Consider the following 24763-nt stretch of genomic DNA (forward strand, 5'->3'; position numbering starts at 1 on the left):
GATGTATCCGTACCATATTAATTCCCATTAATAGGTGTATTTGTTACAGATATGTTAGGATAAATTTCACCTATTCTGACGGATCTTAAAGAGATGAGCTGAACCACCTTTCACTCTCCGATTTCCGATCAGTAGCCTCAAAGAAACTGTAGTACATATAATTTAGGATCTATCCGGTTTTCCTTTGTATGATGACAATTGGTGTTTTTATTTGGATGTTCGTGAATACATACGCTAAAAAGGAAATATGTTATGTCGGATAATGAGAAAAGAGTGATACTTGTGTAAAACGGACAGTGAGGAAATGTATGTTTCTGTTGTGTCTGTATGGTTTATGCATATCGACTGCAGGTTACTATGAAAAAAACGTTTTTCACGTACCAAAAGAATAAAGGCATTCTACTTCCTTATGGAGAATGCAGCTCGAATCTTATTGATTACAAGGTAAGCACCATTTCTTAGCGAAGTGTTCTTGTCGATGGATGTCCGTCTCGCTAATTACTTGTGGCTAACAAAGCACTCACCCATTTCCGGGTAGCTGTACAAGACATGAAATCGTTGTTAGCCTGCATCTATTCCTGTTTCAACACCAATGGATCCTTTTCTTCGGGGTAAGTTTTAAAACGAAGACCATCCTTAGGTTCTGACGATCCTCGAGAATTATAAACACTGAATTGTTGCAGCATCCACGACGATATCGAAGAAATCTCTTGCACCGCAGACTACAAACGTGTATCGCAGTAGTCTCTGGGCATCTAGAACATTTTATGTCATAGACTGGATTTTACATAAGCGTTTAAGAACACTTTCCCTTGTGATTTCGCTTCTACTCCACCACTACAGCGATATGGACATACTCATAGAGAGTGACAGCGGTATTATTTGTTGTCATTTAAAAAGATTCTGGCTTTGCTCGTCGTACTGATCACAGCTCACTCTCCTTGCACTCGTATTGTTCGCTGTGTGTTGTGTTTTCGGCCATCTAAGATCTTCCTATCCACACTCTACGTTGTTTGTGGCAGTGGCTCCCTAGTTATAGTCAGGCTGCGACACAAAAATTTCCTTTTTTTCTGATGTAATTTCAGAGTATATGTACTCATCTAGAAATTACTCATTTTAAGTACTTTCTGCATACAACATTTATTTCTCAATTTCCTATACAAAAATCTATTCGCTATAATCACTAGTGACATTCAACTTTTTTTTCTAGGCTCTGGCAGAAACAATTGGAGATCTGATAGAAATTAACTGCCGAATCGTACTGAAGAATTATATCCCTTACCTTGCTGCTGGTGTCTCGATCGAGCCAAGTTTTATATTTAACTTTTCTCATCTATTGTGGATTTGTAATGAGACTCTCTGAGCTGCGTCAAACATGGCCGTCCCATCAGCAGGACTCGACTCGTATAAGTCGGATACCGCATAATGTGATAAATGGTTTTCTATAGAAAACAGATGAATCTTACTTTCTAAATATTATAATACAAAAGTCAGTTGAGAATTTCCTATAAAAAGGTGATTCTGTTATACCTTGAGTTAGAACTACCATGAAATGGACTATATGATATATAGTGACGACTTTGTGGAAGCAGAGTTATGGCACCTTAAACTGTTTTGGAAATATTTACGGTATCACTCTGTATACGTTAAGGCTTTGATGGCAAAAAAAGAGAAAAAAAGACAAGAAAGAGAAAGATCCGTTGGACGAGCCTCTTGATATGAACGATACAACAATTACCACTGCCGTTACAAAATAAATTTACATAATTTAATGACTGTAACTGGACAGTGGTTTAATACATATATCATGCTTTGTGATGAATCCAATTTAAAAATGGAACTCGACCGCAGGCAGCCACAAACACTGCAGTCTACGCCGAACTAGCAGAAATACCAGCAGCCCGGCATCCAGGAAAAGCAGACGTGACCAGCACTTTGGGCAACCACGAGTGACCGCGACGGCTTCCACAGAACTCTCGAAAATGAATCGGTCTGGTCGATGTTGGATGAGAGGCTAATCTGACCAAAGTGCTCTCATGCGAGAGCTTTGTTCATCAGGTAACAACAAAAAAGAAGTTGCTACATCGCAGTCGATGCTGCTAGATAACCCACGTTTAAATTCAGTCAGTCGTTGCGAAGTAACAAGATGACTGTCTTCCTAGTTGCCTTTCATCCCATCATTACCCGTCCTCACGCCGTGTTGTTAATTTGCTGAGCATTGCTAACAGTAGTAATAATCAGTAAACATATTTGATGATGCAAGCGAGTAACGACAAGAATTAAGGCAACTAATTTCAATTTATTTATTGCACTGCTTTGCACAAAGCAAATCAATCTTTAAATAACGCACATATCCTTATGCAATAAAGACATGCACGTAACAACAACAATGTAAATGAAGAACACATGCAAAGGAAATTAGGTAGATCGATACTTTTCTGATTACTGCTTTTGGGACCAAAAGGGGATATTCAGCGTATACAAAGAAAGGCAGCACAAGTGGTCGCAGGTCTTTTTGACTCACGAGAGAAAGTTAGAGGAATGCTGAAATGTCTGAACTAGAAAAGCACTTTAAGATAGACATCTTTCTCGGCAAAGTCGACTTACAAAGTTTGAAGATCTACACTCCTGGAAATGGAAAAAAGAACACATTGACACCGGTGTGTCAGACCCACCATACTTGCTCCGGACACTGCGAGAGGGCTGTACAAGCAATGATCACACGCACGGCACAGCGGACATACCAGGAACCGCGGTGTTGGCCGTCGAATGGCGCTAGCTGCGCAGCATTTGTGCACCGCCGCCGTCAGTGTCAGCCAGTTTGCCGTGGCATACGGAGCTCCATCGCAGTCTTTAACACTGGTAGCATGCCGCGACAGCGTGGACGTGAACCGTATGTGCAGTTGACGGACTTTGAGCGAGGGCGTATAGTGGGCATGCGGGAGGCCGGGTGGACGTACCGCCGAATTGCTCAACACGTGGGGCGTGAGGTCTCCACAGTACATCGAAGTTGTCGCCAGTGGTCGGCGGAAGGTGCACGTGCCCGTCGACCTGGGACCGGACCGCAGCGACGCACGGATGCACGCCAAGACCGTAGGATCCTACGCAGTGCCGTAGGGGACCGCACCGCCACTTCCCAGCAAATTAGGGACACTGTTGCTCCTGGGGTATCGGCGAGGACCATTCGCAACCGTCTCCATGAAGCTGGGCTACGGTCCCGCACACCGTTAGGCCGTCTTCCGCTCACGCCCCAACATCGTGCAGCCCGCCTCCAGTGGTGTCGCGACAGGCGTGAATGGAGGGACGAATGGAGACGTGTCGTCTTCAGCGATGAGAGTCGCTTCTGCCTTGGTGCCAATGATGGTCGTATGCGTGTTTGGCGCCGTGCAGGTGAGCGCCACAATCAGGACTGCATACGACCGAAGCACACAGGGCCAACACCCGGCATCATGGTGTGGGGAGCGATCTCCTACACTGGCCGTACACCACTGGTGATCGTCGAGGGGACACTGAATAGTGCACGGTACATCCAAACCGTCATCGAACCCATCGTTCTACCATTCCTAGACCGGCAAGGGAACTTGCTGTTCCAACAGGACAATGCACGTCCGCATGTATCCCGTGCCACCCAACGTGCTCTAGAAGGTGTAAGTCAACTACCCTGGCCAGCAAGATATCCGGATCTGTCCCCCATTGAGCATGTTTGGGACTGGATGAAGCGTCGTCTCACGCGGTCTGCACGTCCAGCACGAACGCTGGTCCAACTGAGGCGCCAGGTGGAAATGGCATGGCAAGCCGTTCCACAGGACTACATCCAACATCTCTACGATCGTCTCCATGGGAGAATAGCAGCCTGCATTGCTGCGAAAGGTGGATATACACTGTACTAGTGCCGACATTGTGCATGGTCTGTTGCCTGTGTCTATGTGCCTGTGGTTCTGTCAGTGTGATCATGTGATGTATCTGACCCCAGGAATGTGTCAATAAAGTTTCCCCTTCCTGGGACAATGAATTCACGGTGTTCTTATTTCAATTTCCAGGAGTGTATTTTGAAATAAGTAATATAGGAAGAGATGACAGGCTCCCGTGTATCGCACCCACAGGACCTACAGAAGCAAGATTACGCTAATTACAGCACGTACACACACACACATTTAAGTAGTTCAAATGGTTCAAATGGCTCTGAGCACTATGCGACTTAACTTCTGAGGTCATCAGTCGCCTAGAACTTAGAACTAATTAAACCTAACTAACCTAAGGACATCACACACAGCCATGCCCGAGGCAGGATTCGAACCTGCGACCGTAGTGGTCACGCGGATTTAAGTAGTCATTCTTCCCACGTTGTGTACTCAATGGAACGGAGGAAACTGAGAAAGCTTACAACGGGAAGTACCCTCTACCATGCACTTCACAGTGGTTTGCACAGTATGGACGAAGATTTCGATGCAGATTTTCCTCCATGACTAATATTCTCATATCTTGACACAATGTTTTTGGTTACTACAGGATGTGTGTTGGTTGACAACGTCCGTAGATATTTTGTTATAATACCCGAATGGATATTAAGATTTACACCAACTTTGCTAAAAAAAAAAAAAAAACATGCGGGCTGATAGCAATACGATAAGAAATCAGGTAGTGAAAGGAACTCCAGATGCTTGTAACTCTTACTTGTGCGTAGTTCTAAAGAGCAGTGCAGTAATCTTATATACGTTACTGGCTTCACCAGGCCCAGTTATTTCAGAAAAATAATCAGCTGGGTATCGTATTTAAGCAGCTGACTTGTTAGGTACGTTTGCGTGATCAGATGTTGGCATACTCTGTAATAGAAGAGATTCAAGGTAGGTCGGAGTATTAGCGAAGGAGCGAAGTAATTTGTTGCACATTACTAGCGCCACAACTTCGCTACACTTCGCGTCGCTAAACAATCGGCATCGTCATATAACTGGTACGCTTCTTTCTCTAATACATACCTACTGGACTTATTCATTCCACCATTTCTTAGCGATACACTGCATTGTTTGGGTATTCTCCCAGAATATTTCAGGCTTCCATTTAGCCTGCCTGAAACCAGTATCACTTTTTCGATGGAATTCACATTTGACGACGCGTTACGACTACATATTTTATTAATCTGCCACATTTGGCCATAAAAAATGCACCAAAATAACCACAGGGATATTTCTTAGTGTTTTCTCACATTATTTTGCATCTGAAATGAGTTGCAGTACACTAAATACAGTCTTCAAACGATTATTCTTCCAACTTAAGAGCAGTATGGTTGCCGAATATTCTGAACGTTGAATCGATTATTTAATTATATTGAGAATACCTGCGCTGCTGCCAGGCTTCCTTGTATCGCAGAAGTTCTAATGAAAACTGATCGTCCGGAATTACGAACACTAATCGGATTGCAGTCTTCAGTAATTCCACGAACCAACTCCAGACTTCGCAAGATTCTCCTGGTGCTTTATAACCAGTCAATATCATATTTAGGCGACCTGAGAAGGCGGAAGAACTCCTGATATGATGTAAGTACTGTAATCAGTAAATAGCACAGTCTAACTCAACGACAATATTGCCCTCAATAACAGGGACAACTTCTGTTATCCACTTGATAGGTTTCCTCTCTATAACCCGTCTTTCAGGTCTGCCCATCGGACGGGCCAAATCGTGTGTACGCTAGAGGGGCAGATTTTCATTATTTATCCGCTGTCCCACGACTGTGGTACACGCTCGACAGACCAGAAGCTACAGACGTCGGACTTCAGGACTTGCGATTGTGTCTCACCGAAAGTATACTGACAACAATAGGAAGAAAATTGTGGTAGTCGCCGGTGATTCGTACGCCTTGGGGTGTACTCATATATTTATTGAAACCAAAATGGCGCAAAATTCTTTTTATTGGCACTCACCACAGTGCAGGTGCATACAATTCGTCTTCCACCTTGCCACTTTTATCAGAGCTTTTTTCTGAAGCTACATCTCAAATTTTGTTACTTAATTTTTGTTACATATTGGTCCACAATTTGAATATTGTCTTGAAACGTATCAGCCACCCCTTCCTACGCGCTAGTTTTTTTTTTTTCTACACTCTTGTTCGTTTGTGTTTGTGTTCATTGGTTAATTACCTGAAAGAGGCCTTTCGCGGCAAAACCGTGTGAAAGTTCTCTCGACGTGGTCGTGGGGCCATTGTTTCCCCATACTCGATGCAGTTAAATCTTTCCATCACGTGAAAACCACAAGAAAACCTATGGATCTTCTGAGAGTGACCCTTCGCGGAAATCCGCTAGTGCTACGCCAGCTGGGGAGGTGACACTGCTGGCTGGAAGAGTTGCGGGTAACGACCTGCGCCTTATCCAGAATCCGTTGCAAACATCTGTGGTCCGTCGCTGAACTCAACTCTCGAGCCTCTCAAACAAAGCCACGCTACTCTTCCTTTTCTTCTCTAATCGTATAAACGTCTCTGTTATCAAATACTTCATAATTTTTTTTTATTTGGTTAATTTAATTCAAATTATACAAACTAAGTTTTAGAAATCAGGAAAATATCCCCGAATGAGTGGGAAATATTAACAAACGATGTCAGTATTCGTAGGCCATATTCTTGTAACGTTTTGCTCGAGAGGTTGAAACTGGCAGTCACATGATGTTCGCGTGATTATTGCCGTAGAAGGAGGTGATACAGAGTTTCCTGCCGTTATTAAATAGTTTCATTTGAAGGATTGGGCAGGTGTGCACATGGTAATCGCATTGGACGAAACTGCCGCATTCGTGACAAAAACTACAAACACCTACAGCCGACCTTATGATTTTATTTTGTTTTGAGGCTACCAGTTTCGACGCTTCATTGCGTCATCTTCAGGCTGTTTTCATGCGGTACAGGTTGATACGATCCCCATGCATAGCCCATCAGTTGCCAGCATTACTGGATTCGCAGATAATGTGTCAGCACTCCATCCATCAACTGTCAACGACGTCCTGCTAAAAGGATGGACATACAGAAACTACCGCAGGTTGTTCGTCGGCGTTGTGAACATCACACAAGTAACACTGAAAAAGTTTCTGAATGACAATGATGGATCATAGAGAAAAGTACACCAGATCAATTATACTTGGACATGTCCTCTAACTGGTTACACTACAACCTAGCTGAAAAACAGGAAAACTAAAAGTGGAGTACGTACTGGGTATCACGGATTCCTACTTTACGTCAAAAACGAATGCAAAAGAAGATTTCAGCGCAAGACACTGGCAGTCTTTAAGTGTTATCATTAGGTTGTTTTATACATAGGTACGTGACCATGTATAAAAGCTGGATCCATACTCTACGAATCCAAGTAAGTAATAATCAAAACAGCGAACGCAGAGTTATTGGATTACTCTTGAAGAAGCAAAGTCCGTTTTGTCGAGTATGTGATTTCTATATAATAGATGCAGCCATTGAAAGAATTGTAACTTAACCTTAATCTACTTAATTAATTTTATAATCTGAAATGGAGTTGACCGGAAACTTCTAAAACGTGCCCACAACAAGGAAGTGCTCTTTCATAAGGGCAACGTCCCGGCCCACTTGTCAGCGGGACTATTGACCAAAGACCATTCACCGGGATTCGAATTTGCTCCTCACCCTCATCATACTTCTCGAGCGATTGATTGATATTCTCTACCTTGGAAAATTGATTTGAACAGAATAGATTTTCATCACTCGAGGAAATAGTAAACTCCATAATCGGTAATTTTGTATACTTTGAAAGTAGCCGGTAAAATTTATCAGTTTCCATTTTCTCATGTTTCCTGCGTCTGCTAACTCGTGAGCAGTTTTGCTGTAGTAATCTGTGTCCACTGACCGGTATCTATAGTGTAGACAGTCCATCCTCATTTGTCATAGGTAGTCTCTATGATGCTCTTTAGTGATTGGTATTGCTCAGTCAATAGGAAAACAACGCTGTTACTGCTGAGTGCTATGAATGGTGTATGAAGAGGAAACAAAGGTTCTCATCTACTCTGTTCTGAGGCGTGGCTGGTCTGACGCATGTAGAAGGACAGGGATTATCTGGCGGCGGCAGCTTGGGTTTGTATGTGAAAGCTTACAATGAAAATTGACTACTGCATTCTCTTGCCATAAGCTACTGATAGTAAGACAACACATTGCGATGGGCAGTTTAGCGTGCTATATTGATGAAAAGTGATCACATCTGTGCTGAGCCGTTATGGGTGATGCTTTCGAAATTACATCTACCGTGGGGCAGCCAGATTCGATAGTGTGCGCCACATAAAGTTTTCGCTAATTTATGCCTTTGAATTGTGGGCGAACAACATAAATCCGTTATTTATTCATCTATTACTAGTATTTTAGTTGTTTTCACAAGCGGAGTCTCTCTTATACATTGTACAGACGCCATGTGGTTCTTGTAATTCTGATAATGTTGTTCCATGTAATATGAGCAATTTTTTAATTGAAACAATTATTGATACATAGTTTTTCCGGAATTACTCACGCTCTTACTCATCATAAAATTGAGAGCATTTGTATAACGATTCTTATAACAAGCGATGTAGTCATGGACTTATACATTACACGATAGTGGAGCTCCTACTACGATCATTTGCTTTCAGTAATAGTATTTATTCAGTGAGGATTGTTTTGCGCAGACTGCACTTATTCATTCTGCGTAAGATTAGTAGCAGTATTTTTCGTACGATTCTTTCAGGGTCCAGAAGGCAAGTCTTCGTCGAGGCCTTGTGAGCAGCGACTGATTTACCAAGTTCCACTCAGTGCTATTCCATTATTGAGGACTTTCAGTCTCTTTGTAAGCCAAGCATATTCAGTGGACATGCTTCGTCCACGAGTTGGAGCGTTCTAAACATTTCGTAAGTCAAGCTACCGTCTCATTGAAAAGTGTGTTTAAATCTTCTCTGAAGCCCATTGATTAACCGTTGCGCACAGTAAGCGGTAGCTGTGTTAACTTATCCGTGAAATGAAGTCACATCACGTTAAAATGATACACTCATGCGTCGATATTAACAGGTGTAAAGGGCATACTAATCAGAGAAATTTTATGTAGTCATTATTATACGCACTCAGGGTGTAAACAAAACACAGGTCGCTTACAACCTTCATCAAAATTAAACTTTCTTTTGGAGTGAAAAACTGAAAATGAAGATTCCTGGATCAAGTGAACAGCCGACAAATGAGAGTATGCCTTGAAATAAACATTTCTTCTTTTGCAAATAATACACTACTGGCCATTAAAATTGCTACGCCAAGAAGAAATGCAAATGATAAACGGGTATTCATTGGACAAATATAGTATACTAGAACTGACATATGATTACATTTTCACGCAATTTGGGTGCATAGATCCTGAGAAATCAGTACCCAGAACAACCATCTCTGGCCGTAATAACGGCCTTGATACGCCTGGGCATTGAGTCAAACAGAGCTTGGATGACGTGTACCGCTACAGCTGCCCATGCAGCTTCAACACGATACCACAGTTCATCAAGTGTAGTGACTGGCGTATTGTGAGGAGCCAGCTGCTCGGCCACCATTGACCAGCCATTTTCAATTGAGCAGCAATCTGGAGAATGTGCTGGCCAGGGCAGCAGTCGAACATTTTCTGTATCCAGAAAGGTCCGTACAGGACCTGCAACATGCGGTCGTGCATTATCCTGCTGAAATGTAGGGTTTCGCAGGGATCGAATCGTGTAACCAATCGCACCCCATACCATCACGCCGGGTGATACGCCAGTATGGTGATGACGAATACACGCTTCCAATGTGCGTTCACCGCGATGTCGCCAAACACGGATGCGACCATCATGATGCTGTAAACATAACCTGGATTCATCCGAAAAAATGACGTTTCGCCACTCGTGCACCCAGGTTCGTCGTTGAGTACACCATCGCAGGCGCTCCTGTCTGTGATGCAGCGTCAAGGGTTGATAGTCCATGCTGCTGCAAACGTCGTCGAACTGTTCATGCAGATGGTTGTTGTCTTGCAAACGTCCCCATCTGTTGACTCAGGGATCCGTTGCAGCCATGCGGATAAGATGCCTGTCATCTCGACTGCTAGTGATACGAGGCCGTTGGGATCCAGCACGGCGTTCCGTATTATGCTCCTGAACCCACCGATTCCATATTCTGCTAACAGTCATAGGATCTCGACCAACGCGAGCAGCAATGACGAAATACGATACACCGCAATCACGATAGGCTACAATCCGACCTTTATCGAAGTCGGAAACGTGTATGAGAAATCGGTTGGAAACTTTACTCATGTCAGCATGTTGCAGGTGTCGCCACCGGCGCCAAACTTGTGTGAATGCTCTGAAAAGCTAATCATTTGCATAACACAGCATCTTCTTCCTGTCGATTTAATTTCGCGTCTGTAGCGCGTCATCGTCGTGGTGTAGCAATTTTAAAGGGCCAGTAGTATAGTACTTTATTATCAGCTGTAACTATGCACGTAAATAATAGTTGTATTCTATTTTTCCTGGGAGACAGGAGAATTGATACAGTGAAAGATCGAAATTTATCTTGGTATTTAGACGTCGTACTACAGAGGAGCTTTTATTGCAGATTGTAAAAAATATATAGCAACGAAGCGCTGCTTGTACTGGAGTGGCAGAGGAAATCGGCCGATGAAGAAATAGTCTCGGAATTCGTGTGAAGTGATTTCAGGAATCTATCAAAAATATCAATCAGCGTGGCAGGACTGGCAATGTAGCACTGACCCTCTAAAAGTTTTAGTCATTTTTATCATCGGATCAAATTATTTGGTTGTAAATGACGAGACGGTTAAAATAGCAACTTCCATTAGAAAATAATGCAAGTACAGATTTTTCTCACTGGACTCGCATTCGGGAGGACGACGGTTCAATCCCGTCTCCAGCCATCCTGATTTAGGTTTTCCGTGATTTCCCTAAATCGTTTCAGGCAAATGCCGGGATGGTTCCTTTGAAAGGGCACGGCCGATTTCCTTCCCCATCCTTCCCTAATCTGAGCTTGCGCTCCGTCTCTAATGACCTCGTTGTCGACGGTACGTTAAAACACACTAACCTAACCTAACCATATTTTTCTATTATACGTAACGTCAAATTTTGCTATCTAGTCATAAACTGAGAGAACAAATTCATCTATACTGGAGCAATGACAAATGTAGAAGCTTATCCAGTATTTACACGTGTTCCTGAAAACTGAAATGTGTTTAAATCATCTACAATATGTCATTACTTTGGTGGAAAAAACAATATCAAAAGTTTACTCATTATCGTAAATTCCGAGACGCTTCTCGCGATAACGTGGCGATTTCCGAACCCTCAAGGAAAAAGCAAGTCCTTTGAGTTTATAACAGCATTCATCTGCAGCTGTCTCTTCAAAATTTCTGTCTCCCCTCTTATGCAGAGAACAAAAAAGATAAAAATATTTGGTTGGAGACACTTCGAATGCAGTTCAGTGCGTACCGATACGACAGCAAGCGCAAATATTTACTTCTGGAAACCTACGCAGCCTACACCTCTATACCACTTTCAACAGAAAAGTTTAATGAGGAGATTAATTTACTTAAAACCATAGCAGTCAATAACGAATATACGTCTAACATAGTGGACGATATCCTTAAAAAGAAAACTGCAAGAACTACTACGCTCAATACCTCACGCGCTGAAGTTAGCCCAAAAAAACGTTTTTCTATTCCTTTCGTAGGACCCATTTCCTATCAGATTCAGCGCATGCTTCGCAACAAATACAACTGCAATGTTGCCTTCTCTACTAAAAATAATCTGAAGAGAAACTTCATTCATAATTTGAAATCCATTCGCTCCCCTACAGAAAGTTCTGGCGTTTATAAGATCATCTGTGATACCTGCTCCTCCGATTATATAGGGCAAACTGGACGTGCTTTCACCATCAGATATAAATAACATCTTTTGAGAAAAAAACGGCACCAGTCCCCTGAATTCATCCTTTGCCGATCATCTCTTAATTACTGGACACGTGCCTGAAGCCATTGGCGATAGCAATGTTCTGCATACCGAAAAGAATGGGCGTAGGTTAGATGTTTTAGAGGAAATGGAGATTTTCAAACATCTATCTCGTCATGATGGCCTTATTCTCAAAGAACAGCTGCAGCTGCGAAATAAAATCTTTTTAGACTGTATAAAGGCGTTGCTTGATCTTTGATTCAGATTTCCTCATGCAGTTTGCCGAAATGTTATTTTCCTGTTACGTCTTTGCTGTTTTCTTGCATGTCATAACTGACAATATCAAAAGTTTACTCATTATCGTAAATTCCGAGACGCTTCTCGCGATAACGTGGCGATTTCCGCAACACTCAAGGATAAAGCAAGTCCTTTGAGTTTATAACAACATTCATCTGCAGCTGTCTCTTCAAAACTTCTGTCTCCACTCTTATGCAGAGAACAAAAAAGATAAAAATATTTGGTTGGAGACACTTCGAATGCAGTTCAGTGCGTACCGATACGACAGCAAGCGCAAATATTTACTTCTGGAAACCTACGCAGCCGTGAGCTTCATCTTGCTGGAAACAAGGAACAAACGGCAGAAGTTTCGGTACACTTTCTCCTGAATATTGCGTGACTCGCACTCTACTATTGTGAATTTGTACTTCTCTGTATATTTTCCTACTCAAAACTACGAGAATACAGTATTATTCTAACTTTGCCAGTTCACGCAAGACAGATGCATATTGACTACAGAGAAGGGCGCGAGCTATGTCGCTCAAAGAGAATCTAGAACTTTTCTTTCTTAAGCTCAACGCTTCAGCTTTGTCGCATACAGAGAAAAAAAAGAGAACTTTGAATATAATAACAGTTCCTGCGTGATTACATCCAAACAGATCTTTTGAGAAGTTCCTATAATTTGTGAATGTAGTTTTAATTGCATGTAATCGGTAAGTCACCGCAGACGTTTGTTCATTGTAGACATGGTTCTCCTTTTTTCCCGTCACACTGTCACTCACTGTCTCAGAATGCTTCCATCAATCGATGAATTTCGAAAATAGAGATGTTCTCCTAAATGAGAAAACTGTCGATACACAGGCTGTGCAGTCACCCTGCTCACAAGGGAGCAATTTCGTAATTACACTTAGCACCTAGGATAACTAGCAACAGTTATGAAAAGTCAGAAATCAGAGATTCAGGGTACTGATGTGAAACGTTTCTGTAGAACAGAAATAGATTTAGCTGTTCCGCCAGTGAGCGTAACAACGCGGCAGTCCACCTAGCTCAGGCCACAAGTGGAATTTCGACAGGCTATTTAATATTTCGTGAATTTGACAATATACAATGATGCAGTTCACACACCGAGCTTTTTTCCTTAGATATTAAAAATCTTTATACCAATGTCCCAGTACATAGACGCTCATCATTGTGGAAGAAAATTAATGTCAGAAAAAATCTGTCAGATGAACAGATTACCGATTTTATGAATCTCATTAATGTCGTTGTCAAGCACAACTACTCTGAATTCAACGGACAACTGTACCAGAAATCTGATGGGCAACCCTTTAGCCGACATCCTCGCCGACATCGTTATCAATTCCTTGGGAAAAAAAGCTGTTTAATCGTTTCTCAGCCGCTTCACTAGATATCCTTTCTTACACAAGATACGTCCATGATATTCTAGTCATCTACAACGGACCCGCCGATAGCATTGATTATGTATTTAAACTTTTTAACGATCTCCATGAAAAAATTTCTTTTACTATTGAACTCGAAAACGAAAACCACCAATTACATTATTTAGACTTCACGCTTACAATAGAAGACAATAACATCACTTTCAGTATTTTTAGAAAAGAAAAGTATACTGACCGTAACGTGCCTGCTTCATCTTTTCATCCACAGTCTCAAAAAATGGCCTTTTTTCACTCTGCCATCCACCGAGCCACCTCTATACCACTTTCAACGGAAAAGTTTAATGAGGAGATTAATTTACTTAAAACCATAGCAGTCAATAACGAATATACGTCTAACATAGTGAACGATATCCTTAAAAAGAAAACTGCAAGAACTACTACGCTCAATACCTCACGCGCTGAAGTTAGCCCAAAAAAACGTTTTTCTATTCCTTTCGTAGGACCCATTTCCTATCAGATTCAGCGCATGCTTCGCAACAAATACAACTGCAATGTTGCCTTCTCTACTAAAAATAATCTGAAGAGAAACTTCATTCATAATTTGAAATCCATTCGCGCCCCTACAGAAAGTTCTGGCGTTTATAAGATCATCTGTGATACCTGCTCCTCCTATTACATAGGGCAAACTGCTTTCACCATCAGATATAAATAACATCTTTTGAGAAAAAAACGGCACCAGTCCCCTGAATTCATCCTTTGCCGATCATCTCTTAATTACTGGACACGTGCCTAAAGCCATTGGCGATAGCAATGTTCTGCATACCGAAAAGAATGGGCGTAGGTTAGATGTTTTAGAGGAAATGGAGATTTTCAAACATCTATCTCGTCATGATGGCCTCATTCTCAACGAACAGCTGCAGCTGCGAAATAAAATCTTTTTAGACTGTATAAAGGCGTTGCTTGATCTTTGATTCAGATTTCCTCATGCAGTTTGCCGAAATGTTATTTTCATGTTACGTCTTTGCTGTTTTCTTGCATGTCATAAATGACGTTTTTTTACGTTACAAAATGTATCTCTGTTTAAAGCAGATAAATATGTAACTTCATCTTATTATTATTAGTGCTTGCGTTTTGCCTGAATCAGCTTCATTACAATTTCATGTGCCTAATTTTTAATGTACAGTAGCCTAGTTGTTTCTGCGGCTACTAGATGGCGCTCGTAGCAACACCATGTTTACTTGCCCACACTTTCTAACGTGGGCACCTCAGTTTTGTTGCAACCCGTGTTCACTCAGGTACGAGCAGCCCTTAGCGGCTCGCCATCTTATTTATAACTTTTCATGATGTCGCCTTTCCGGCTTAGATTTTTTAGAATGTGACTTGTAAGTACTACATCTCTTTCCAGTCAGTACACACTTTAGTTTATTAATGTCTTATACACCTATTATGTTTTAGAACAGTTGGTTTAATTCTGAAGATGACACTCATAGTAGCGTCGAAACCTGGTCAATTTTGACTTAATATTTGTGACCGAGGGCTTATTTGTTCTAATATAGGAGTTATCGTGTTTTGACGCGCCCATGATCATTACGTAAATGTCCGATTTGTAGCTGATGTATCAGAGCGGACTCTCCAATGTGTCTACAAGCAGTGTTGTACCACTCGCGGCCACGTAACACAGTGTACGATAAGTGGTCGTAAAACGGTCATAATCGACAGGTACCGGAGATGACCCTCACGTCTAATCAGTGAGAGTTTCACCAACGACAGGTATTGTTGCTGTCACTAAATGCAGACTACTTCCACCAGTTCCTAGCGAATACTGTGCAGGAAGCTGTATTTGAAGTCGGGTACCTTGCAAAATGTATCATTTCACAGCAGCACATGAGACAAGCGATACAGAAACTAGACAGTATCTGCCTGGGACCATTTAGTGTGGTCTGACGAGAGCGAAGTTGCCTCTTTTCAAATTATACGAATTATGAGTGCATCGACTTCCAGTGAGCCTTTAAGCTGCAGTATATGGAGGATGTATTACGCAAGAAATGGATCTGTAACGCTTTTGTGGTGTTTTTCGTAGTAGATATTTATTTGCTCATTCGGCATTTACAAACTCATTCATCTTATAATGCATGAAATAATTTATACTGGCAGCTCTATACTGAGTTACAAAATACTGTACATATGTTCTTATAATACTATACAGTATTACAAATATTCTTCAACCACTCTATGGCTGAGCTGGAGAATCGGTGTACGTCCTTCAGATCACCCTCATAGCCATTCGATTTCCCCGCACTCACATTCAGGACTGTCCGAAAGTCCCATATGTTCTTTAACTGTTTACACCTCCCAACACTCGTCCTGACACGGTTCAAAGTTGTCCACAGTTTCCTCAGGACGTTGAATCCATCGATCTTCTTGCTGGGATCGTCCACAAAGGTTTCGGTTATTATGTCCTCTTTCAGTACATAGTACTTTCCAAGCTGTCTTCCAGGCGAATCCTTGCAGTTCTTCGCCAGTTTTCCATAAAGGTGACCTGGATTTAAATATATTTATAGGTGCTACATCTTAATGTATAGGGAGCGCTGTGCTATCTAGGATTTTTCTGTGTGATCTTCTGGCTAATTGTGATCGACTAATCTACGTTTGTTACTAGGGGAAGCCAGCACATGCGGTGGCCCGGATTATCCGCGTTGTCTCCCGGTCCATACGAAGGCAAACGGAGCAAACAAGCGATTCTAACATCAAGAGACTGAATGTATATCATTTCTTAGTATGATTTGGGCACACTCATTATGAATACCGGTAACTTGAACCAAGATGTTGATTTCAACATTTTCGGTGACAGAGTATTGTCGTTACTTCTAAATATTCATGATGAAAATGCTGTGGACAATCTCGTCTTACAGTATGAGAACAATCATATTCACCGCTTGTGTGGCTGGTTTGAAGGACACTCAAGACTCTCTCTCCCCCCCCTTTACCCCCTCCCCCCCACACTTCGACTCACCCGATCTTAATCTTATAGAAAACGATTGGGACTGTTTGGGACAGCAGGTGACACGTACCAGTTAGCATACCAGAAATTTGATAGCTCCACGGGATACAATCGGCAGTGACTGGCTTCACGTAAAAATCTTGTTCACACTCATCCTCGCGAAACTGTGGCCTTTGTCAAGGCAGTAGGAGGTTTTACGCCGTATTGGCGTAATTTCTCAGAGGTGCTAGCCAAATAGATGGATAAGAACTGCAAACCGCCGACGAACTGGTCTTAAAGAATATTTTACAAGTTTTCGATCATCGAGGCTACTCTGTTACTACTTTGGCTGATGTGCGACACTCACCGAACTGCAGCTCTGCGAGCGCGCGCGGCACCCCGACCTCGCTGACGAAAGCCGGCAGGCGCGGCCGACGACCTGCAACACAGCGAGTCTCTGTCAGGCTCCTGCTGTAAACACTGTGGCAGGCGGAGGTTACCGGCCATAGTTACAGGCATTGCTGAGAACGAGGGCGTTCGTCATTCACCCCACAAAGCTCAGTGTGTGTTAGACAGCTGTAACCAGTACTACGTAGGCAACGGGTGCTATGCGTGCACTGCTGCTTCCAGTACTGTGACTTCATTAATGAAATGGTATGAAAAAGTCAGCTGGCCATGCTTCAGTAGGGAATTTTTACAAAGATAAAAAGTTCGCTGCTACATTGCAACGTTCAACATTTAACTTGCTGGTTTTCCGTTTCAGTCACACTCTAAGAAAAACCACGCATCACGAAGGAATTATCCGAATGCAGCGTAAATGAGTAGATGTGAGGTACAAGTGCAGAAAACGAAATGATTACAATTTTAGAAAAATTGGATGACTTATTCAAGCGAAACAGCTTCAAAAATTGAGAAAGTCAACAACGCTTTGGTCCACTTCTGGCCCTTGTGCAAGCAGCTATTCGGCTTGACGTTGACAGACTGTTGGATATCTTCCTGAAGGTTTATCATGCCAAATTCTGTCCAACTGGCTCGTTAGATCATCGAAATCCCGAGCTGGTTTGAGGGCCCTGCCCATAATGCTTCAAATTTTCTCAGGATATATTCGACTACCTTACTGGCCAAGATAGGGTTTGGCAAGCACAAAGAAAGCAGTAGAAGCGAGCGGACATTGTCTCCCTGAAATGTAAGCGTAGTATGGTTGCCACGATGATCAACAAAACGGAGTGTAGAAAATCGTCAACATACCGCTGTGCTTTAAGGGTGTCGCGGATGACAACCGAAGCGATCCTGGTATGAAGAGAATTGGAACCCCAGATAATCATTCCTGGTTGTTGGGCCTAAAGCGGGCGACAGAGCGACTGGAATCGCACCACTATCCAGGGCGTTTCCAGACACGGCTTCGGCATGAAATCTCACTGAATGGGGTATAATTGTCTTCAGTGACAAATCCCGATTCGAAATGAGCCAATGAAGACGTGTCTGGAGATACCACAGACAACGGTAGAACACCAAACACACTTTTGTCCGCCATAGGCCAGACAGCCGGGAGCGGTGGTTTAAGGTGCCATTTCATTTTCTAGTAGGTCCCTTTTGATTGTCATCCACGACTCCATTATAGCACAACTGTACGTCGACGATATTGTACGCCTTGACTTTCATGGCAAGCCATCCTGGACTTACATTTCAGAAAGATAATTCCCGCCTGCTAACCACGAGAGTTTCTTCTGTCGTCTTCGTGCTTGCCGAACCCTACCTTGGCCAGCAAGGCTGCCGGATCTCTCCTAAATTGATAGCGTTGGGAGGATTATGGGTAGAGCCCTCCAACCATCTCGGGATTTTGAAGATCTGAGACGCCAGTTGAACAGAATTTGGCACAATAACTCTTTAGGAGGACATCCAATAACTTTGTCAGTCAATGCCAAACCGAATAACTGCTTGTGTGGGGGCCAGAGGTGGGCCAACGTGTTATTGACTTCCTCAATTTGTGAAGCTGTTTGTTTTGAGTGAGTCGTCCAACTCTCTTGATGTGTGAAATCTTGTGAAACTTAAGCTTATACACTACTTAACCTAAATTATCCTAAGGACAAACACACACACATCCATGGCCGAGGGAGGACTCGAACCTCCACCGGACCAGCCGCACAGTCCATGACTGCAGCGCCCTAGACCGCTCGGCTAATTCCACGCGGCTGAAACTCTCCTAAAATTGTCATCATTTGTTTGTATATGTACATCATATTTTTTCCGTCCCATTTGGATAATTCTTTCGTGGTGAGCCTACATTTTTTTCTTTTTTTTTTTCTTAGAGTGTATTAGGCGCTGCAGTGGTTGAAGGCCGTCTTTCTGTCATTTGCTCACAGCTGTACATGCAGTATGGCGTCGGAATAACTTGTGAGCAGATACCGGCAATTAATGTATTCTATGTGTCTCCTTTGTTCACTGCAGTTAACAGAGTACGGGCGGATGCTACGGAACTGCACTCAGTGAGTGCAGGCTCTCTGCCTGCCACCTTCTTACGACTGAGTACAATGTGTTTCACGCTGCGCTTGTCATATCTGAGTGCATCCAGAAGTGAAGGGATCATATCAGCATGGTTTGTGGCTGTGACTGCAAGAGGAAAAATTGCCACCAAGACAGTGATCGCCAGAGTGGTCATGGTATGTTTGTTGTTGTTCATTGAGAGGCTCTTCTGTTGGAGGCTATTTGTCTGTTTTCCTCCTCACTGCTGAGTGCTGGTGCTACAATGTGATATGTACCCAGAATGTGGTTTAACAATGTTTAAGCAATATTGTGTGCCAGTCATTGTGTCTTTCAGTTTTGATTGACATTGCATAGGAGGCACTATACTTCGTCGGTGTACGAGTGACATTCTTTTACTCGTAAGTTGTCTTGTCGTCTATTACGATGTTATCCTTGTTAGTAGTGTTGTTTTGATCATATTTTTATTCAGTATAGCGTTTCGTTAGTGTTTCCTTCTATTGTGGATTCGTATCTTGTTAAATTAAATACGCCAGTATAATTGTACCTACCCCATGTGTGGGGTTTGTTTACGATGACATCTGTCCCCGTCCGTCCCCCATTTTAATCAATATTAAGTTTGGTTCTCTTTTGTCATTATGTATGTCTTTAAGTAGTAATAGCAAATCAGATGTTTCTTGAGTTATGAAAGGAGACCCCATTTTTTAAAAGTTTTGTCCGCTGCTAGCGCCGAGGATGTGTACAGATGGTATCATGTGTACGAGAGAGCCCGCATGATTCAAAGTTTAGTTTGATTGGATTTGTAATGGTTCGACTGTGTTAAAGTTTGGAGGCTCCCAAACCTTTCCTATGACGGAGCACTTCTAGAATACTGGTACTTTGAGTGAACACTTTGCTTGCTTTGAAGGTAAGTAAAATTTGAAAAAACGAAAAATTGTTTTATTTAGTGGTACGCCAATTTTAAATCATAAGGTACAACACAGAAATTTCAATAGAATTTAAAAAAGAATGTCGAAAGGAAACACCATGTTATTAATAATTTTTCACGCAGGACTTATTCACTTCCCGCAGAACATAGTTTGGGAAACGCTGTACTTGGGCTGTGTGAAGCGCTTAAGATCTCTGAAATAATTTGTTACACGTTTTTATGTATTTTTAATATGTGTCGAAGAGTGTTTTTAAAGGCACAGAGAAGTAAGTTTTAAATGTTTCTTAGGATTGGTAGGGCCATAGATTTGTGGAAATTATTGCTTGAGGAGACCAAATGAAAATGCCTATTAAATCTGATCATGATTGATGTTTGTAAAATCGTCTTCCCGCCAAGTGTAATGTGATTATACCACGTTTATTAAGAAATGATAACTTGAAACTAAGTCCAGTAATATCCCCAGCACGTTCCACTCCCCAGCACCCACACTCCTACCCTGACAGTACGTAGGAGCTGGTCTTTGAGATCCGGCAGTGCCAACCAGTCAGCTCACAGCCTGCTTCGTTTAGAATTCTGCGGAATGGTACGAGTTTTGAGCGGCGTACTCTTGTGTTCTGCGTTCTCGAGGTCGATCATGTTTTGGAGTCTGATGTCACTGGTTGCTAAGGTGATGACACGCAGCGTGGCTGTATGCTAGCTGAGTACACTTTCAGTCCGAAATTGTTTATCATTCATAGCGGTCCCTTCAGGTGTACCTATTTTCTCGATATGCATCACGCAGTTACTGCAACTTTTATGGGTTGGAGACTCGATCTTGGTGGCCTTGTGAGGATAGCATATTTCGAAGCTAGGTACAGGATCTGCCTGCTATTAATTTATCTGAATGGTAGTATGATCAATTGTGCTACATTCCCTATCAGGGAACCTTTGTCAATGTTTCGCGAATGATAAGGACTATAAATATACTCTTACATATACCACGTGTTTTCTGAACACTTGTGTTACACGTACTGATTTGACAGAGCTACATTCTGGGAGTCAGTTATGTGGATATTCCTTCAAATATTCTTTCGTATTAATTTACCTTGATACTCATTTTCCTTGCTAAATAAATTAAGCCAACTTCCATTCAGCTCTTAGAATACGATAACTTGATATGAATAGTTTTACTTGCCTTCAGCCGCTGGTAAAATCTTTGAAGATGTCTCAGTACAGTTAACTTCATCAAGAACAGTAATCACTACGAATATTTCGCTTTTTATGTACTTTTCAGTAGAAAAGATAGGTGTAGGTGTTATCAGAGCTCAGCATTTGACGCTTTCTATCTGCGAGAGATTATAACAGATTTGATCCATATACCCGTTGTACTATAGAGGGCTATAAGCCACGTTATTTCACACGGCTTTGTACTTGGTGATGTAATTGGTGCCATTTTTCATATTCACGTAAGTTCTGTTTCCTTTTGCAACGCCCGTCGTACATTGTTGCGCTATAAAAGGTAAGTGTTCACTGTCTAGGTATTTTTCTACATCTAGCAGTCATTTAATAATTCTTTCATAAAGTGGGGCCACAGTCATAATATATTTCTTTAAAGTCAGTACCGCCATTTGACTTTAAAGAGGTCTAGCAGTCAGATGGCATTTCCAATTTGGTGCTTGGGTCTATGCAGGGCACCTAGTGGAATATTCAACTTACTTCACGATACTTTCGTACTTCCATTCATAAGTACTCCGTATCTAAAACCTAGCAGGAACCTTACAGGTTCTTGCTTTGTTACATACTGCGAGCATACATATCCATATGTCATGAAACAACATTGTCTGTAGACACTCATGTTCGTTAGCCAGTTGATTAGTGATGAGCTAACGAACATGAGTGTCTACAGACTATGTTGTTTCATGATATATGGATATGTATGCTCGCAGTATGTAACAGCGTCACGAATGTATTTAATTATAATGACAACAACATATAAATGTGTCAGCTCATTTTAAGTTGACATGGCATAAAGCCACAAAAATCTGCACTTGATAATGACCTAAGGCCGAAATTGCAAACGTGAAATAAAGAAAGTGTTACAGTCGCTGGCGTAAATATCATGTCTTTTACAAAGTTCTACATGGCCGTGAATACCAGGTATAAAAAGTTAACAGTCTATGGCGTTCTTCAGAAGAACAATTCACCGAATGTGGTTGAGGGGAAGCATCCCCATGTAGACTGGTGTGCCGTCTGGCGATCGATGAGTGCCCATTATCTTGCCACTGACTTGCAGTCTGCGTGGTGCCTTACGGTCAATGGAAACCAAGTATGCCAGTCACGCCTTCACGGGATTCAACTTGCAGACACCCCGTTATGTGACGTCTTTGATGTTTTGGACAAGGATGAGCATCGCCTGGTATGCCAATCGACGATAGGTGTCTGGCTATTGGTGAGGCAGATGCTGGCTTTTATTATGCTCCTCTTTCCAGACTAGGGATACTTCCCACAAACTTCCGTGAAATGGATATGTTTGCTGACGGCGAGGAAAATGTCCTCGATTTCTAATGAACGACAATGTACAGTTGTTGGCAATCCTAAATACATACAATTTTTCTCTAATTTTATTTGTAGTGTCTTTCTTAACCCTCCCCCGCTTTGGGGTGATACTACAATGAGGAGCTGATCCACTGATATACCACTCTTAATAATGGTTTTTCTCTGGTCATCGGACTGTTCTTCTCCTACGCGTCAATATTCCCACAAAGTGTGGCGACTTGCCGCTCCATCCTCCTTGCGACCTCGGTTTCCTGCTACACTAGATGGTAAAAGAAAAAAAAATTGTCTTCCTCATTATGTGCTTTCTACCTGTGCTTTCTACCTGTACTCTACACACGACCCATGCCCGATTTACCTCCACGCCTCTCTTCGGGCGCCTGGAACATTCCAGAAGCGGAAAAAAGTGGTAGAACCCGTGCCTGGTCGTGGGATCTAATTTCGCTCAGACCACTAATATTTCAGTCCTCGTTTTGATCCAGCCATCACCTCCCAGTGATGTGATGAGTTTCACAAACGACAAGTGGCTCGCATTCTACTTTATACTTTAGGTCCCCTTTCCGCGGTTTGATAACTGATGAAGATTAGGAACACTAAAGTCGCCGAAGTGCCGTCCAATTGACAGACTTGCACCAAGCCACTTAGCTATAAGAAATTATCACTATTTACAGAACACTTACAAGAAAGCTGTGAAATGAAGCTCCTGACAAACTTTAACCAGAATAACAGAATTATCATGGAATATTACTTGGACAATTACTGCTAAATTGAATTTCCGAGACCAAAGCGATGGCATCGTAGGAATCACTAAGTACAATGCTTAAGTATAGTTCATTTCAAAAGTTTAAGCACTACGTATGTTATATGTTTCACAAATCATAAAATAGCTGAAAGAGGAATGTGATTTCAACTGGAACTGCATCTTACCTACCACTGGCAAAAGTCCTTAATATAGTAAGTTATTGTATTGATTCGAATTTGTTGTTTTCTTGGTATAACGTTAACGTAAGGCATTCCACTGAGAAACGCAATAGTACTGAAAGCCTTTTAAAAATTTTAACAAACAGTAGCCATCCGACATCAAATCATCATGAGAACACTTTATCAGGACAATGGCAATTTGCTGCGAAGTGCACAAAAGACTATACAGTGTTATATGACTAAAGTTCTGTGCAGTACTGCGTAGAACTTATAAGATACGGAATAATCACTTTTCCATTATTGAGGAAAATATGTCGTACGACATGTACTCTTTGATAAAGTAAAAGAATTTGTTCGTTACTGGTAACACTTCGAAAATCATTTCAGCAGTTAGTGCCCAACATCTAGCAGAAGTTTATCGAATATCATGTTATGCCATCTTTATTACTGCTAACAGTTTTGATTTTAATTAATTATACTCGGGCATTAGAAGATTTTCAGTTATATTTTTTGTGTCGATTCACCCGATTCTACATGGCGTGAAAAAACGTGCACTGCACAACACGTACAGGTAGAAACCAAATACTGTTCAAAACATCCAATGCGTCAATAATATAATTGTACAACACACCTTTCTTCCGGAAAATGAAGGAAGTCAAATCAAAATATATTCAAACTACCAGCTACGTGTCTTTCTCTTGACTGGATATTGAGCAAAAGAGGCAAAACGTAAATTGTAATAGTGTCTCGACGTCTGCACATTTGTTAAATTTCTCAAGATTTTTCATATTTATCTGATATGAAAACTACAATGCACACTGAAAGAGATGGTGGAAGATAATTTAGTAGATGAACTGATTTTCTTCTCATCCTGTCTCCATCGTATTAAGGTGGACAGCCTGTACTAGGCAGCGCTGAAACGACCGGTTTTCCGTTATATAGGTTTTGTTTCACCACTACTTTAACCTGAAAGATTAAACCGCTCAAAAGAACCGCTTTCTGAAATAACTGATTTTCGGTTTTTTATTTCTATTATTTCCTGTGATAACACGGAAATCTAACAGAGACTGAAAAATCTTTACTCCCTCAGTTTCAATTTACGTAGAATCAAAACATTAAATTAATAGGCAAATAAAAGGCAAATTAGTCCGTTCGCTGCTTTTCTTATAAAGTGATAATTTGTTGAACACTAAAAAATTCACCAGCGTTCTCTTATTGATTCCAATTTTTTGAAACTTTGCTCAAACGTCGTGTTGTAATCGAGGATTACACCACTATTTGGGTATTACCAATAGTCACAGCTAAAGGCTGGAA

The 24763-nt window shown here is 41.8% G+C and overlaps 1 protein-coding gene across 1 annotated transcript in view; it reads right to left on the reverse strand.

Moving 5' to 3' along the window:
* LOC126121660 (lachesin-like) overlaps positions 1-24763 on the reverse strand; it is a 1053745-nt gene that overhangs the window by 701181 nt on the left and 327801 nt on the right. The window contains exon 2 of the mRNA XM_049915085.1: positions 16955-17026. Within this exon, the coding sequence (XP_049771042.1) occupies positions 16955-17026 (72 nt within the window). The remainder of the gene's footprint in view (positions 1-16954; positions 17027-24763) is intronic.

This window comes from Schistocerca cancellata, chromosome 1, assembly GCF_023864275.1.
Source record: "Schistocerca cancellata isolate TAMUIC-IGC-003103 chromosome 1, iqSchCanc2.1, whole genome shotgun sequence".
Taxonomy (NCBI): Eukaryota; Metazoa; Arthropoda; class Insecta; order Orthoptera; family Acrididae; genus Schistocerca; species Schistocerca cancellata.